This window comes from Entelurus aequoreus, linkage group LG20 (assembly GCF_033978785.1).
Source record: "Entelurus aequoreus isolate RoL-2023_Sb linkage group LG20, RoL_Eaeq_v1.1, whole genome shotgun sequence".
Classification (NCBI taxonomy): domain Eukaryota; kingdom Metazoa; phylum Chordata; class Actinopteri; order Syngnathiformes; family Syngnathidae; genus Entelurus; species Entelurus aequoreus.
Genome location: NC_084750.1, coordinates 37,257,402 through 37,275,499, shown reverse-complemented (window position 1 = coordinate 37,275,499; position 18,098 = coordinate 37,257,402). Strand labels below are relative to the sequence as shown.

Here is an 18,098-nt window from a genome sequence, read left to right as displayed (position 1 = left end):
CACAGTAGTACTACTGTGGATTTAGCCTACACTGTGAAAACGATGCATTTACTGTACCTAGATTTTCATAATTGCTTGTGAGGTAGTTGTAGCAGGAAGGGATGTCCCGATACAACTTTTTCACTTCCAGTACGATACAGAATTGGTTCCTTAAAGGCCTACTGAAACCCACTACTACCGACGACGCAGTCTGATAGTTTATATATCAATGATGAAATCTTCATGCCAATACGGCCGGGTTAACTTATAAAATGCAATTTTAAATTTCCCGCTAAACTTCCGGTTGAAAACGTCTATGTATGATGACGTATGTGCGTGACGTCACGGAGTGAACGGAAGTATTGGCACACCATTGTGTGCCAATACAAACAGCTCTGTTTTCATCGAAAAATTCACAGTATTCTGGAGATCTGTGTTGGTGAATCTTTTGCAATTTGTTTAATGAACAATGAAGACTGCAAAGAAGAAAGCTGTAGGTGGGATCGGTGTATTAGCGGCGGACTACAGCAACACAACCAGGAGGACTTTGAGATGGATAGCAGACGCGCTACTGTGAGTACAGCTTTGGCTTCCAAACATTTGATCGCTTGCCCACACGTGCGTGGAGCTATGTGCATGTCACGTACGTAAGTTTGGGGAAATATGTTTCTTGCCGACTCTGATGGCGGCCGGGGTGTCGTCGCTGTCCTCACCTTGACTTCCTCCGTCTCCGGGCCGCCGACCGCATCGGTGATCGGGTGAAGTCCTTCGTCGCGCCGTCGATCGCCGGAACGCAGGTGAGCACGGGTCGTGATGAGGTGCAGAGCTAATGTTTTTAGCATAGCTCTGTCGAGGTCCCGTAGCTAAGTTAGCTTCAATGGCGTCGTTAGCAATAGCATTGTTAAGCTCCGCCAGGCTGGAAAGCATTAACCGTGTAGTTACATGTCCATGGTTTAATAGTATTGTTGATTTTCTGTCTATCCTTCCAGTCAGGGGTTTATTTCTTTTGTTTCTATCTGCATTTAAGCCCGATGCTATCACGTTAGCTCCGTACCTAAAGTGTTTCGCCGATGTATTGTCGTGGAGATAAAAGTCACTGTGAATGTCCATTTCGCGTTCTCGACTCACATTTTCAAGAGGATATAGTATCCGAGGTGGTTTAAAATACAAATCTGTGATCCATAATAGAAAAAGGAGAACGTGTGGAATCCAATGAGCCAGCTTGTACCTAAATTACGGTCAGAGCGAAAAAAGATGTGCACTGCACTCTAGTCCTTCACTCTCACGTACCTCATCCACGAATCTTTCATCCTTGCTCAAATTAATGGGGTAATCGTCGCTTTCTCGGTCCGAATCGCTCTCGCTGTATTGTAAACTATGGGGAAATGTGAGGAGCCTTTCAACCTGCGACGTCACGCTACTTCCGGTACAGGCAAGGCTTTTTTATCAGCGACCAAAAGTTGCGAACTTTATCGTCGATGTTCTCTACTAAATCCTTTCAGCAAAAATATGGCAATATCGCGAAATGATCAAGTATGACACATAGAATGGATCTGCTATCCCCATTTAAATAAAAAAAATTAATTTCAGTAGGCCTTTAAGTGTTTGCCGATATGATCCGATATTAGCACGAATCATACTATATACTTTTATAATTTTTTTGTGTGCAATGTTAGAAATGGCTTGATCAATTGAAATAATTCAGAGAACAGCGGTAGGTATGAAAAACACTAAACTTTTGACAGATTTCTCATTTCGAAGTGGAGTGGTAATTTGTTTTTGACGACATCTCGTGGCTACAATACACAGTAAGTTCCATGATGCGGACACGTTTGTTACTGCTTCTGTTTTGGAGTTTTTGTATGTACCGTATTTTTCGGAGTATAAGTCGCTCCGGAGTATAAGTCGCACCGGCCGAAATGCATAATAAAGAAGGAAAAAAACATATATAAGTCGCACTGGAGTATAAGTCGCATTTTTTGGGGAAATTTATTTGATGAAACCCAACACCAAGAATAGACATTTGAAAGGCAATCTAAAATAAATAAAGAATAGTGAACAACAGGCTGAATAAGTGTACGTTATATGACGCATTAATAACCAACTGAGAACGTGCCTGGTATGTTAAAGTATAAACATATTATGGTAAGAGTCAATCAAATCCGATGAAATCTTATACCTCTAGTCTCTTAAGTGAATGAGCTAAATTATATTATTTGATATTTTACAGTAATGTGTTAATAATTTCACACATAAGTCGCTCCTGAGTATAAGTCGCACCAACCGGCCAAACTATGAAAAAAACTGTGACTTATAGTCCGAAAAATACGGTAGAAGTAATATGCAATTTATTATTTGATACTCGTTTATATTTACCAATGTGCTGTTCGAAACTGCAATATTGTTAAATTAGGGAAACTCGCGTTTAGCGTGTTTGCTATTGTGTGCTTAGCTGTTGTGTAGCTGATAGCTCCTTGTAAACCTTTTGTAAATGACTAAAATACAAGATCAACCTTGTGTGCTTATTGGCGGACATTTAGCTGTCATGGACAAGTAATCGCGCTGCGAGACTGCTCGTATCGGAGCACTCATATCGGAAATGTCAGCTGCAAGCCGATATCATCCGAAACTTGTTTTTTGCTGAAATTGAACAGATGTCATTATCGGGACAGCCCTAACCGCAGATATTTGTTTCATATGTAATTGCACAACCTCAGCTATTAAAAATGGGTCTCAATGCTCTTGTCCGTAGACTGTATGTTGTAAATACCCTCTGTATGGTTTGCCCTCTCTTTTCTTTATTCAAAGGTCCTGAAGGATGCAACATTTTCATCTACCACCTTCCTCAGGAGTTCACTGACTCTGAAATCCTGCAGATGTTCTTGCCCTTCGGAAACGTCATCTCAGCCAAGGTCTTTGTTGACCGCGCCACCAACCAAAGCAAATGCTTCGGTGAGCACACACACCGAAAATAAGTGGTTATTTCGACGATAAGTAAAGCAGCACACATCTTAGCAAATCGTGAAGAATGGGTTATGTCCTATGTATTACTTTTATATTACTTTTGTCCCAAAATAATCACCGGGCCCCATTCAGCAACCGTTCTTAAGAACAAATGTTGTTCTTCGGCCCACTTACGAAATTTTTAAGGAGATTTTTGTATTCACCAATGTTTTCTTAGCTGGGATTTGTTCGTAGGTAAGAACAAAATCCAGAGCACTCTTAGGGTGGCCTATTTGTTCTTAAGTGTGACAAGTTCCCTTACTTCTATTGTCTACTGTTAAATTAATATCATAGATAGATGGATGGATGGATGGATGGATGGATGGATGGATGGATGGATGGATGGATGGATGGATGGATGGATGGATGGATGGATGGATAGATAGATAGATAGATAGATAGATAGATAGATAGATAGATAGATAGATAGATAGATAGATAGATAGATAGATAGATAGATAGATAGATAGATAGATAGATAGATTGCGGAGCGCATATTTCCTGACCATGTAGACCTATTTGCCCGAAGTGACGAATATTTATTTGAACGCTTCAGGCTACCTCAGCTGTCCCCCCTTTCTTAAACTTACGCTATGACATTATGTATTCCCCCCGCGGGATAATACGAATTTCTCTTCTGTAATCTGTTTGTGTTTTCTCCGTGTGTTTGATGTACGGCTTTTCCGCCGGAATTGTGCCCTTATATGGGGAATTAAGGGCGTTTACCTACGCAAATTACGGAATTAAGGGTGTTAACATATGCATATTGGGGAAATAAGGGCATGTTTATATGCAAATTATGATAGACACGCACGCGCTAACCATTTGGCATTCAGTTACTTAAGAACAACAGGTGGGAACAATTTGGCCGTTTAAGAACACGTCATGAATTTGAATGGACTCCTCTTAGGAAATCACTTGGGGAGAAAGATAAGAGGAACTTATTGCTGAATGGGGCCCAATGTTATTATGACATCATTAGGAACTCATTGGGTACAGTATCCATTGCTGCTTATACCCCCCTTAATAGATACACGGGTGTTATGATGGTACGTTGTGATCCATAAGGCAATATTAAGCTAACTTACTATTGCAATTTGCTGAGCACTAACATCTCCCAGCATTGGAAATGCCGCAGTTTCTCCTTCGCCAATGCCTTCCTTCCTACTTCCACGTTGCTCCCCAGGTTTTGTGAGTTTTGACAACCCGTCTAGCGCTCAAACTGCCATCCAGGCCATGAACGGCTTCCAGATCGGCATGAAGAGACTGAAGGTGCAGCTGAAGCGGCCGAAGGACGCCAACAGACCTTACTGAAGGAGGTGAGCTGCATAGAGATAGATGAGGAGACGAGCTCGACAGCAGCTATAATGTGTGAGAACATTAACAAGTCAGTGGATGTAACGGAGAACTCAGTTCTTAGCTGAATGCTCTTCCTGTCAATAAAACTCACAGTAGATTGACTTTAATTAGGTGCAGCACTCAGTGGAAGTTTACATGCAATCATCACGGGAATGAATGCAGTATTTCTTTGTATCGATATTATCATTTGATCTTCTATATAATGCCAGATTGCAACAAGGGGTAATTTAAAGGGAAACTGCTCTTTATTTTGGAATTTTGCCTATCATTCACAATCCTTATGTAAGAGAAGAACACATGCATTCTAAATATTAAATACTGTAAATGTGATCAAAAGTCTGCTTGAAAAAAAACGTAAAAACATCCAAACACCTCCATTGTAAGTATATACTGTATGTAATGTAGTAACAGGCACATTTATAATAATATTTAATATTTACGTATTTTGCTCATTTTTAAGCATACACGGCGCATTAATTTCAAAAATGCATCACGACGTTTGCTGTTTTTTCAACAACATCACTGATGACTACTTGCTGCAGACTTCATCAGAGCCAACAAACTAGTGTTGTCCCGATACCATGTCCTGGTACCTGTACCAAAATGTATTTCGATACTTTTCGGTACTTTTCGATACTTTTCTAAATAAAGGGGACCACAACAAATTGCATTATTGGCTTTATTTTAACAAAAAAATCTTCAATACATTAAACATATGTTTCTTATTGCAAGTTTGTCCTTAAATAAAATAGTGAACATACAAGACAACTTGTCTTTTAGTAGTAAGTAAACAAACAAAGGCTCCTAATTAGTCTGCTGACATATGCAGTAACATATTGTGTCATTTATCATTATATTATTTTGTCAAAATGATTACGGACAAGTGGTAGAAAATGTATTATTAATCTACTTGTTCATTTACTGTTAATATCTGCTTACTTTCTCTTTTAACATGTTCTATCTACACTTCTGTTAAAATGTAATACTCACTTATTCTTCTGTTGTTTGGATGCTTTAAATTAGTTTTGGATGATACCACAAATTTGGGTATCAATCTGATACCAAATCATTACAGGATCATACATTGGTCATATTCAAAGTCCTCATGTATCCAGGAACATATTTCCTGAGTTTATAAACATAATATACATTTTTTTTAAACGAAAAAAGATTTTGTGATACTAAAAATGATCGATGTAATCATAGTAGTATCAACTTTTTAGTACTTTTTAGAGGCGGTATAGTACCAAATATGATTAATTAGTATCGGGGTACTATTCTAATACCGGTATACCGTACAACCCAACAACAAACATAATAAAACATCACTTACTGTACAAGGTCTGCTGTCATTAGGATGCCGACTGCTAAAATGTTCGTATATTCCCATTTAGTTAAAGAATGACTTGTAATCCTCACGAAGAAAATGGGGTGGAACCAAGTTTCTTTTCTTGTCGTTTTCGCCATTACCGGGTCTAAATTGGCTGTTAAAGTGTACCAACTTGTCGGAATACGTCCTCATCCTTCTACTATCCAGGTGAGAGGCATGATTTATGATCTACAATAAACTTCCATAAGCAAGGAAGCGAGGAAGAAACTTACCACTCGATGATGTCAATATAGGCACACAAGCTTGTGATCCCGGCGCCGCTATTTATAATTCGTCTGCGTTAGCGCTTGAAATAACATCGCTAATACTTGTTAATATTCAGGTCATTAAATTGAGTATTGTTGGCGGTTTTTGGACGGGTTATTTATTGGGTTTTATGGTCGGAAGGCGGACCTCCAATTGGCTCCATTGTAAGCGGACTGTTATTTACGTTTGTTTAATATTTAGAATGCATAAAAAAATGCATTCGTCGTCATGTCTTTCATAATGATTGTGAATGATAGGCAACATTCCAAAATAAAGTGCAGTTCCCCTTTAAGGATACATTTCATATCGATTTTTTATCAGACTAAAGAGCCTTATCTCATGAACCTTACTTACATGAACAGCATGTTTTTGTCTCTGCATGGTCGCATGTTTACAATTTCTCCCGTGCTTTCTGTATCGCGTGCAGAGGATTAAGCGCATTAATTAAACCAGTGTTTTGTAACCATTTATTACACATTGCGGTCATTGTTAGGCCGCCCAAAAAAATATCTGTTTTTCAGTTGCAATACACTTTTCCACCACTTGTGGCAGTAATGACAATCTCTAACAAACAAGTAGTCTCGAGCTAAAGTCATAGAGAAGTTTCTTAAGTGCAAAAATGATGACTGACGTGGTGAAGCTGTATTTGTATTTGTTCTTTAACTTTATTGCCAGTTTATATATCCATTGTTAATTTAGTTTCATTATTTTGCAGCAACATAATTGCATGACAATGTATTTTTCATTTATTTATATAGTGTTCTTACGCAGTACATTTGGTTAGTACTTATATTTCTAATCAGCCTGACCTAAGGCTAAGGTTTATGTGTTAAATAGATAATAATCTTTGTGATTAACACGTGGTTTCATATCATTTGACAAGGTTGTAAACTGTAAGTAGGTTAGATATAATTATTGAATACAATTAAACTCAAGAGTGAGATTACCAATTCAGTGTTAATGTATTATTCTGTAGTGGAAAAGTTAGGCCCCGGTCAAAAAGGTTAAGAACCCCTGAATTAAACGATGGCGTTGCGAATTATTTTGGCCTCTTTCCAATGTGAGAGTGTGTGAAATGTAATGCAGAGGAGCGATCGCAATACAGTCAGCTGGGCTGCAGGCGTGGCTCCTGTTTGTGTCGGTGTATTGATTGACCAAAAAAAAAAAAATTGACGCTGCCAGAGAGACACTACCAGCTGCAGTCAATTATAGTCGCTAACGAGCAGTTAATTGGGTTCAGCCTTGTCAAGTTAAAACACATTCTTTAACCTTCATCGCCACTTATTAGTTATAGATTTGTACGAATATATCACTTTATGTCAAAATTAATTCAGCATTTTGCATGTACGTTGCATGAGTGTATGTAAACTTCTGACCAGAACTGTGTAAGTTTCTATGCATATTTTATGAATATATTACAGGGATGAGTTTTAGGTCCATGTCCACACAAATAAATGTTTTCAAAAACGCACATTTAGCCCTCTGTAAGGGCAACTGCGGTTGTCCACCATGCGATGACGTACCGTACATCGTCTGTGAAATCCCCGTGAGAGAGAACAACAATATGTTTGAAGTTATTAGCTGTAACCGTATGTCACCTGCAAGCATCAGATACCAATAGTGATTAACTCTGTTACATATGAATAAAAAATATCAGCATTTTTTGTAGCGGTGTAGCGCATACTTGCCAACCCTCCCAATTTTCCTGGAAAATTATCCCGGGGCAACCATTCTCCCGAATTTCTCCCGATTTCCACCCAGACAACAATATTGGGGGCGTGCCTTAAAGCAGTGGTCTCCAACCACCGGGCCGCGGACCGATTGGTTCCGGGCCGCGTAATAAATTTTAAAAAATAAAAATAAAAAATTGTTTTTTTTGTTTTTTTTTAATTAAATCAACATAAAAAACACAATAAATACATATTGTGTATGTGCATGTCAATATAGATCAATACAGTCTGCAGGGATACAGTCCGTAAGCACACATGATTGTATTTCTTTATGGAAAAAAAAAATGAAAAAAAAAAAATCCCCCCCCCCCCCACTGCCTTTGCGTGCCGGTCCAGTCACATAATATCTGCGGCTTTTCACACACACAAGTGAATGTAAGGCATACTTGGTCAACAGCCATACAGGTCACACTGAGGGTGACGTATAAACAACTTTAACACTGTTACAAATATGCGCCACACTGTGAACCCACACCAAACAAGAATGACAAACACATTTCGGGAGAACATCCGCACCGTAACACAACATAAACACAACAGAACAAATACCCAGAACCCCTTGCAGCACTAACTCTTCCGGGACGCTACAATATACACCCACCGCTACCCCCCCCCCCCTAACCCCGCCCACATCAACCTCTCCCCCACCCCCATCTCCCGAATTCGGAGGTCTCAAGGTTGGCAAGTATGGTGTAGCGTGCAAGGACAGGAGTGGAAAAAGTGTCAAAAGATGGAGCTAACTGTTTTAATGACATTCAGACTTTACTTCAATCAATAACGGAGCAGCATCTCCTCATCCGTGGCTCACTAGTGCAACAACAACGCCGGAAATGCGTCCCGTGAAAAACCGTCCGACCGGAACTCTCTAATAACTCAAGTTCCGTGGGGGAGTTATGTAAAGCCACTACGCTGGTATGTTTTAGCGTTTCCATAGCGAGATATAAGTTAGAACTTTACGCTACTTTATATTAGGGCTGCAACAACTAATCGATTAAATCGATTACAATCGATTATTAAAATAGTTGCCGATTAATTTAGTCATCGATTCGTTGGATCTATGCTATGCGCATGCGCAGAGGTTTTTATTTTATTTTATTTATTTATTAATTTTTTTAATAAACCTTTATTTATAAACTGCAACATTTACAAACAGCTGAGAAACACTAATCAAAATAAGTATGGTGCCAGTATGCTGTTTTTTTTCAATAAAATACTGGATAGGATAGAAATGTAGTTTGTCTCTTTTATCCAATTATTAATCGATTAATCGAAGTAATAATCGACAGATTAATCGATGATCAAATAAAGCGTTAGTTGCAGCCCTACTTTATATTAGAAATGGCAACAGCAGAGGGTGAATGTCCCATAACGAGAAGATAGTGAAAAAGAAGAAGCACATTTTCAGGACTTATGCAGATCCCAAATACAGATCAGAAGGTAAGAAAAGTTGCGTTTGCATAATATTACGAAACGAAAGGAGTTGGGGGTTAAATCACCAAAATGATTCCCGGGCGCGGCGCCGCTGCTGCCCACTGCTCCCCAAGGGGATGGGACAAATGCAGAGGACAAATTTCACCACATCTAGTGTGTGTGTGACAATCATTGGTACTTTAATCTTTAATCTTTAAAACGGCAGATAATATGTCTGCTAATGGGTGCCTTATACACACACAACATAGTAATACTTGTATCTCTCTACCGTAATCCATCAAGCGGTGCGGCTTCAAAGTCGTACTCAAACATTTTGACGGATTTTTGAGCGCCGTGTGTAATGTTCTGTATTTTCAACGGAACATTTAACGTTTTGGTGCCGTTTACTGGCGTCAGTCTGCACGTATCTCTTATGTGTGACTGACATCTACTGGTCACACATGTCATTACACCGTGTACCAAATAAAATTGCTTCAAGGTCGGTAAGCACAACCAGAATTATGCCGTACATTAGGCACACCGGGTTATAAGGGGCGCTGTCGATATTTGAGAAAACGAAAGGATATTAAGTGCGCCGTATAGTCCGAAAAATACGGTAATCGATTTGAGTTTGCATCGTATATTGTACACATATAATAAAAATATGCGTTTTTTAAAATGCATGTTTGTGTGGACATGTTTTGTTCCAGTGAGTACCTGCAATATCATCCTTAGATCAGACATGCTGTGTAGTCTTCTGCCCCGCCATTAATTTTTCTTTCACTTTTCATTTATTGTTTTTGTGCTGTGCCATGCGCCATTTTTCCTGACACAAAATCACCACGCTCAAGACCGTCCCGTCGACATACATATATCGTGGAGATGTGCGTCGCTATGGCTACGGTTGCTTAGCAGCCACTTAAACCTCCCCCCCCCTCCTTCTCACCGCGTCGTAAGTTAATTGGCCTGTGTTGGTTGCTGTGGCGATATTGCCTGTGATGGTTGCCGTTAGCGTTTGTTTTTGTTGTTTTTTTTTATTCATTTTTGGGACCGTTGCCTTGATTCACCATGCTCAACTGCATGGCGGGTTACTGTGGCGACCGTGAACTGTGTTTGGTGCGTTGTGAGTTTCCTCTTATTATTTTGTCGTGGTTTGAATCCTTGCAAACACTGATCAATAAGTCACATCACCTCCGTATCTGTAAGGAACTGATTATCATGACATGTTCCAAATTTCAATACAACCAAAACAAGTCCATCAAACATGGATGTAATACATTTGTTGTCGTTTTGTTTCTTCTTCTTTTTTTTAATCTGTCATGATTATCATTCTTACATTTTCCCTTTGTTTAGTTGGTCGGTGTGGTAGTTTTCTGTGAGGTCATGAGGGGGTTTTGTTTGCTATAACTCAATTCCATGTGATTTTGTGCTTGAACTTTGGTTGTTTTTGTGAGACTTGAAATGCAATGATTGTGTTTGTCTACATCGTGGAGCAGGTAATGTTTACGTCCAAAGATGTGTGGTAATGTACAGTCGCAATCAAAAGTTTACATACACTTGTAAAGAACATAATGTCATGGCTGTTTCGAGTTTCCAATAATTTCTACAACTCTTATTTTTTTGTGATAGAGTGATTGGAGCACATACTTGTTGGTCACAAAAAACATTTATGAAGTTTGGTTCTTTTATGAATTTATTATGGGTCTACTGAAAATGTGACCAAATCTGCTGGGTCAAAAGAATACATACAGCAATGTTAATATTTGGTTACATGTCCCTTGGCAAGTTTCACTGCAATAAGGCGCTTTTGGTAGCCATCCACAAGCTTCTGGTTGAATTTTTGACCACTCCTCTTGACAAAATTGGTGCAGTTCAGCTAAATGTGTTGGTTTTCTGACATGGACTTGTTTCTTCAGCATTGTCCACACAGGACTTTGGGAAGGCCATTCTAAAACCTTAATTCTAGCCTAATTTAGCCATTCCTTTCCCACTTTTGACGTGCGTTTGGGGTCATTGTCCTGTTGTAACACCCAACTGCGCCCAAGACCCAACCTCCGGGCTGATGATTTTAGGTTGTCCTGAAGAATTTGGAGGTAATCCTCCTTTTTCATTGTCCCATTTACTCTCTGTAAAGCACCAGTTCCATTGGCAGCAAAACAGTCCCAGAGCATAATACTACCACCACCATGCTTGACGGTAGGCCTGGTGTTCCTGAGATTAAAGGCCTCACCTTTTCTCCTCCAAACAAATTGCTGGGTATTGTGGCCAAACAGCTCAATTTTTGTTTCATCTGACCACAGAACTTTCCTCCGGAAGGTCTTATCTTTGTCCATGTAATGTCAGATGAAACAAAAATTGAGCTGTTTGGCCTCAATACCCAGCAATATGTTTGGAGGGGGAAAGGTGAGGCCTTTAATCCCAGGAACACCAATTCCTACTGTCAAGCATGGTGGTGGTAGTATTATGCTAAAGGCATGGCTAAATCAGGCTAGAATTAAGGTTTTAGACTGGCCTTCCCAAAGTCCTGACTTAAATGTGTGAACCAAACTTCATGAATGTTTTTTGTGACAAACAAGTACCGTATTTTTCGGAGTATAAGTCGCTCCGGAGTATAAGTTGCACCAGCCGAAAAAGCATAATAAAGAAGGAAAAAAACATATATAAATCGCACTGGAGTATAAGTGGCATTTTTTGGGGAAATGTATTTGATAAAACCCAACACCAAGAATAGACATTTGAAAGGCAATTTAAAATAGATAAAGAATAGTGAACAACAGGCTGAATAAGTGTACGTTATATTAGGCATAAATAACCAACTGAGAACGTGCCTGGTATGTTAACGTAACATATTATGGTAAGAGTCATTCAAATAACTATAACATATAGAACATGCTATACGTTTACCAAACAATCTGTCACTCCTAATCGCTAAATCCCATGAAATCTTATACGTCTAGTCTCTTACGTGAATGAGCTAAATAATATTATTTGATATTTTACGGTAATGTGTTAATAATTTCACACATAAGTCGCTCCTGAGTATAAGTCGCACCCCCGGCCAAACTATGAAAAAAAACTGCGACTTATAGTCCGAAAAATACGGTATGTGCTCCAATCACTCTATCACAAAAAAATAAGAGTTGTAGAAATGATTGGAAACTCAAGACAGCCATGATATTATGTTTTTTACAAGTGTATGTAAACTTTTGATCGCGAGTGTAAGTGTGAGACTAAGTGAAATGATGCACATTCTCCTGACAGCCAGCGTCCTCTGAAGTAGACGTTTGTTTGTCCACTGAATCTAGGAAAAAATAGCCCTAGTGCGCGTCCGCAAAAGTCCACTGTCAAGGACGCTTTCTGTCAGGGGCTGTTTAAATTTATGTCAAGAGACAGAAGAAGAAGAACCGTGTGTTTATATCTGAGACACTACTTTTGAAGGTTTCAGGTAAAGCTGTTTGGTTTATGTGACATGTGCTGAGGAACTGCATTCCTATTAAGGAATTCTGGGAGACCAAAAACATCAAATTTTTGATAAATGTCGTCACTGTCCAACCAAAAAGCATGTATCTTCTCAGACTTCGACAGATTTCCAGAAATCGAAAAAACCCAGGCAAAGAATAAAGAATTTAATAACTAAATGGCGTAGCATAGCCTTAATGGTCTTTATGATTATGCCAGTACATGCTAGCTAATGCATACACCATCAACTGTGCAATAGGATGCGAGTGTTTTGGGCGTCCTCTAACACAATGTCAACATTTGCATTTTGAAATATGGGAAATTTCACATGGAGACAAATATATATATATATATATATATATATATATATATATATATATATATATATATATATATATATATATATATATATATATATATATATATATATATATATATATATATATATATATATATATATATATATATATGTACATACAGTACAGGCCAAAAATTTGGAGACACCTTCTCATTCAATGTGTTTTCTTTATTTTCATGACTATTTACATTGTAGATTGTCACTGAAGGCATCAAAACTATGAATGGACACATGTGGAGTTATGTACTTAACAAAAAAGGGTGAAATAACTGAAAACGTGTTTTATATTCTAGTTTCTTCAAAATAGCCAGCCTTTGCTCTGATTACTTTTTCGCACACTTTAGGCATTCTCTCGATGAGCTTCAAGAGGTAGTCACCTGAAATGGTTTTCACTTCACAGGTGTGCTTGAAGCTCATCGAGAGAATGCCAAGAGTGTGAAAAGCAGTAATCAGCGCAAAGGATGGCTATTTTGAAGGAACTAGAATACAAAACATGTTTTTAGTTATTTCACCTTTTTTTGTTAAGTACATAACTCCACATGTGTTCATTCATAGTTTTGATGCCTTCAGTGACAATCTACAATGTAAATAGTCATGAAAATAAAGGAAACACATTGAATGGATTGAATATATATATACAGGTATATATTCTGTGACATTACTGAAAACTGCTAGTAATGAAGTTGTCTGCAACTCCAACTACCATATATAGAAGGATGGAAAATTCTGAATGTGAATCATACTTTAAGGTAATAATGTTTTATAATCATGCTGTATGAAAATATCATCTTAAGGAAAAAATAAAAAAATAAATAAATCAATTCGGCATCTTCAGAATGGATCTGACTATCATTTAAAAAGGTTTCCCTTTAGGGGACCTGTTTTTTTGTCCCCATACCGTCAGAGGTTCCCTATAGGTGACTGTGTAAACAGAGCGATGTCCCCATTAAGTAAGCATTGCCAGAAAACACACACACACACACAATTTGCCTTGTGTTCTAATTATAGAATTGTTTTATTTTATCCTAAAAAATGCAATTTGGAGATACATGCTCTTGTTGGACAATGACCATATGTTTATTTAGACTTTTAAATCAACATACATTTGTCCTGCTCAGTGAAACCGGGCATCTGCATGCGACCAACAAGAAGTAGGACATAAAAAGTACTTATTATAATATAGAGTACATTTTTCAACATTTAAATAAACTAATATGCAGTATTTTTATCAGTTCAGCCTCAGAGCCGAGTAGAAATACTTCCATCAAAATTAAACTAATATAATAAGCGGAAAATAAAAATTATAAAAAAATTAAATTAAATAAAAATTGATGGTCTTTCCTCCAAAGTCAACTGGGATAGGCTCCAGCTCACCCATGACACTGAATAGGTTAAACCATACAAAATGAACAATAAAAGAGTAATGGTAGTAATAAAATCTATCCATCCATTCCGTATATTGCTTGTCTTCATTTGTCTCACAGATGAAGCTGGTGTCCCCTGGACTGGATGCCAGAGGACAAATCATGCAGTGTTTATCATGAAATACAATAAAACAAAATGTAAAGACTAACAAAATAAAGTCAATTTTGGTAGTAATTTGAAAATAAATGTATTTTTAAAAATACTCCTATTTACCTAAGAGGATGAAACAGGCCCTGGGAGGATATGGACATCAAGTAGTGGACATAGAGAGAGAGCGAGAGAGAGAGAGAGAGAGAGAGAGAGAGAGAGCGAGAGAGAGAGAGAGAGATCAGAAGGCATAAGAAAAAGTATCTGCATTTGATTGTTTACATTTGATTATTAGCAATCCGGGGAGGGTGTTAGTTTAGGGTTGTAGCTGCCTGGAGGTGAACTTTTATTGCGGTTTTGAAGGAGGATAGAGATGCCCTTTCTTTTATACCTGTTGGGAGCGCATTCCACATTGATGTGGCATAGAAAGAGAATGAGTTAAGACCTTTGTTAGTTCGGAATCTGGGTTTAACGTGGTTAGGGGAGCTCCCCCTGGTGTTGTGGTTATGGCGGTCATTTACGTTAAGGAAGTAGTTTGACATGTACTTCGGTATCAGGGAGGTGTAGCGGATTTTATAGACTAGGCTCAGTGCAAGTTGTTTAACTCTGTCCTCCACCTTGAGCCAGCCCACTTTAGAGAAGTGGGTAGGAGTGAGGTGGGATCTGGGGTGGAGGTCTAGAAGTAACCTGACTAGCTTGTTCTGAGATGTTTGGAGTTTAGATTTGAGGGTTTTGGAGCTGCTGGGGTACCAGGAGGTGCATGCGTAATCGAAAAAGGGTTGAACGAGAGTTCCCGCCAGAATCCTCACGGTGCTTTTGTTGACCATAGAGGAAATTCTGTAGAGAAATCTCGTTCGTTGGTTAACCTTTTTGATTACCTTGGTTGCCATTTTATCACAGGAAAGGTTAGCCTCTAGAATGGAACCTAGGTAGGTGACCTCATCTTTCCTGGTGATAACAATGTCACCTACTTTTATGGTGAAGTCATTTACTTTCTTAAGTTAGATGTGGGACCCAAACAGGATGGATTCTGTTTTACCCAAGTGTATGGATAGCTTGTTGTCAGCGAGCCAGGTGCAAGTTCTACAGAGCTCAGCACTGAGGATTTTCTCCACCTGTGACTTGTCCTTGCCGGATACCAGCAAGGCAGAGTCATCCGCAAACAAAAACAATTCACAGTCGCATGCCGATGACATGTCGTTTATGTATATTAGGAACAGTAAAGGTCCCAATATACTGCCTTGGGGGACTCCACAGCTCACCGAGAGGGGGGGGGGGGGGGGGGGGGGGACACGGTGCCGTTCACCTCTACCACCTGCTCCCTCCCCTCCAAGTAAGATTGCATCCAGCTCCATGAGGTTTTGTTAAATTCGATTGCTCTGAGCTTATCCAACAGTATAGCGTGGTTAACGGTGTCAAAGGCCTTCTGAAGGTCCAGCATGACCATGCCGCAGTATTTGCCTGCGTCCACCTCATGTTTGATGTGGTCGGTCAGATAGAGAAGGCATGTGTCAGTGGAGTGGTTAGTTCTGAAGCCGGATTGGAATTTGTACATGAGTTTATTAGTGGCAAGGTAACTATCGACCTGTTCATAAACTATTTTCTCCATTACTTTCGAAACGGAACTGAGAATAGAAACAGGTCGGTAGTTTCCAGGTTCCAATTTGCTTCCATTTTTAAAGAGGGGAGTTACTCTTGCTATCTTAAAATCTTTTGGTACTTGGCCTTGTGTAATTGATAGGTTTATTATGTGCGTGATGATCGGGGCAATGATGGAGGCAGAGTCCCTGAGGAATCTGGAGGGAATATTATCAAGGCCGGTGGCCTTGTTAGGGTGGAGCGCGCTCAATTTTTTAAACACCTCATCAGCTGTGACCATTTCTAATTTGAAATCATCGTTGGATACTCCTAGCTTTCTGTAGAAGGCTTTAATGTGTTCTACACCAAAGCGACCAGAGTGGTGGGACAGCTTGTTGACAAGGGGGGGGTTTTCTTTGCACGAATATATACTTGGAACATTGTTTTAAAAAATTATTACAAACAAAGTGCTGTGAATGACTTGCAGCCAGCCAAAATAGGCTTTTAATATTCATCAGGTACCACAATATGTAAATCTCCTTTACGGATATGTATTTTGGTACCTCGGAAAACTAAATTGTGTGAAAACCAAAGCAATTATTCCAAGAATTATCTAAATCTGTTCTAAACACATTAAAATACAAACACAAAATAGGAAATGATTATAGTTTTACATGCAAAAAAAAAAACTATGGTAAATACATACAGTACAGGCCAAAAGTTTGGACACACCTTCTCATTTCAATGAGTTTTCTTTATTTTCATGACTATTTACATTGCAGATTGTCACTGAAGGCATCAAAACTATGACACCTGTGAAGTGTCATAGTGTCATTTCAGGTGACTACCTCTTGCAGCTCATCAAGAGAATGCCAAGAGTGTGCAAAGCAGTAATCAGAGCAAAGGGTGGCTATTTTGAAGAAACTGGAATATAAAACATTGTTTTCAGTTATTTCACCTTTTTTTGTTAAGTACATAACTCCACATGTGTTCGTTCATAGTTTTGATGCCTTCAGTGACAATCTGCAATGTAAATAGTCATGAAAATAAAGAAAACGCATTGAAATGAGAAGGTGTGTCCAAACTTTTGGCCTGTACTGTACATGAAATGGATGAATGAACATTTATTGAAGACTGGTTGGCGAAGATGGTGACATGTGGAGAGGAAGAAGGGGAAAGCCACATGTACTTTACCACAAGTTATTTCTTGAATTTAGTAGTGTTCTCACCTTCTTTTTGAAGGTTTTACAACTTTCTTTGGCCAAATAATGGCTTATTTTGCTGGCGTAAATAATTTCAGAGACTGAGTCCCTGTCCATACGGGATCGTTTGAGTCATTATTTTTTGCCCAAAAAAACACTGTCCACACACGGATCAACAATGCCCATATCGAGAATTGATGATGACATAATGCATAAGCCACACCCCCATGTGGCGCTGTAAACATATACAGACAGAAATACTGGAAGGTAACCTCACTAAAACCCACATTACGCTAAAACTGAAGGAGATCTAGAGTCGAGCTGTGGCAGTTGGTCGACTTGTCTCCCTGACATGATGAACTGAGCGTGGTTGTAAGAGTTTCTAGTATGCGTTTGTGAAAATGAGTTTATAAATGACGGTTCGTCGTTATCAGAAAGTCGTAGCTTGGCCACATAATGATGGGTGAATGGAGGAAATTTTGGCATTAAAACTAAAAAAATAAAGACAACTTCAGATTGATTTCTTTGTCTTACTTTGGACAGAAATAGAACAAACACATTCTGAAAATATCACAATAAAAATATAGAAAAAAATACAGACAGTGGTAAAGTTTCGATCCATGAAGGAAAGAAGAAAGTGAATGAATGTTTATAAGTGAATACATTTACATATGCATAAAAATGTGTTTTCTTTTGTATTCTTTTTTAAGTATTTTTTTAAGTAAGATTTATCACAACCTTTTTCCAAAACACAATATAGATTGTGAGATATAACAGGATAGAAAATACATTTATCATTTGTTTTCAAAATGGTTACAAAAAAGTGGAACTCCAAAAATTTACCGTGGGACCCCATTTTGAAAATTCCTAGC

General features: G+C 38.6%; 1 protein-coding gene across 6 annotated transcripts in view; it reads left to right on the top strand.

Moving 5' to 3' along the window:
* LOC133636252 (CUGBP Elav-like family member 3) overlaps positions 1 to 18,098 on the top strand; it is a 120,581-nt gene that overhangs the window by 88,860 nt on the left and 13,623 nt on the right. For 5 of the 6 annotated variants that reach the window (XM_062030066.1, XM_062030065.1, XM_062030068.1 and 2 more), the window contains 2 exons: positions 2,788 to 2,931; positions 4,169 to 4,301. In XM_062030066.1, the coding sequence (XP_061886050.1) occupies positions 2,788 to 2,931; positions 4,169 to 4,296 (272 nt within the window). In that variant the 3' untranslated portion in view covers positions 4,297 to 4,301. Of the gene's footprint in view, positions 1 to 2,787; positions 2,932 to 4,168; positions 4,302 to 9,968; positions 10,002 to 18,098 lie in introns of all 6 variants that reach the window. The other variant, XM_062030067.1, reaches the window with a different exon arrangement.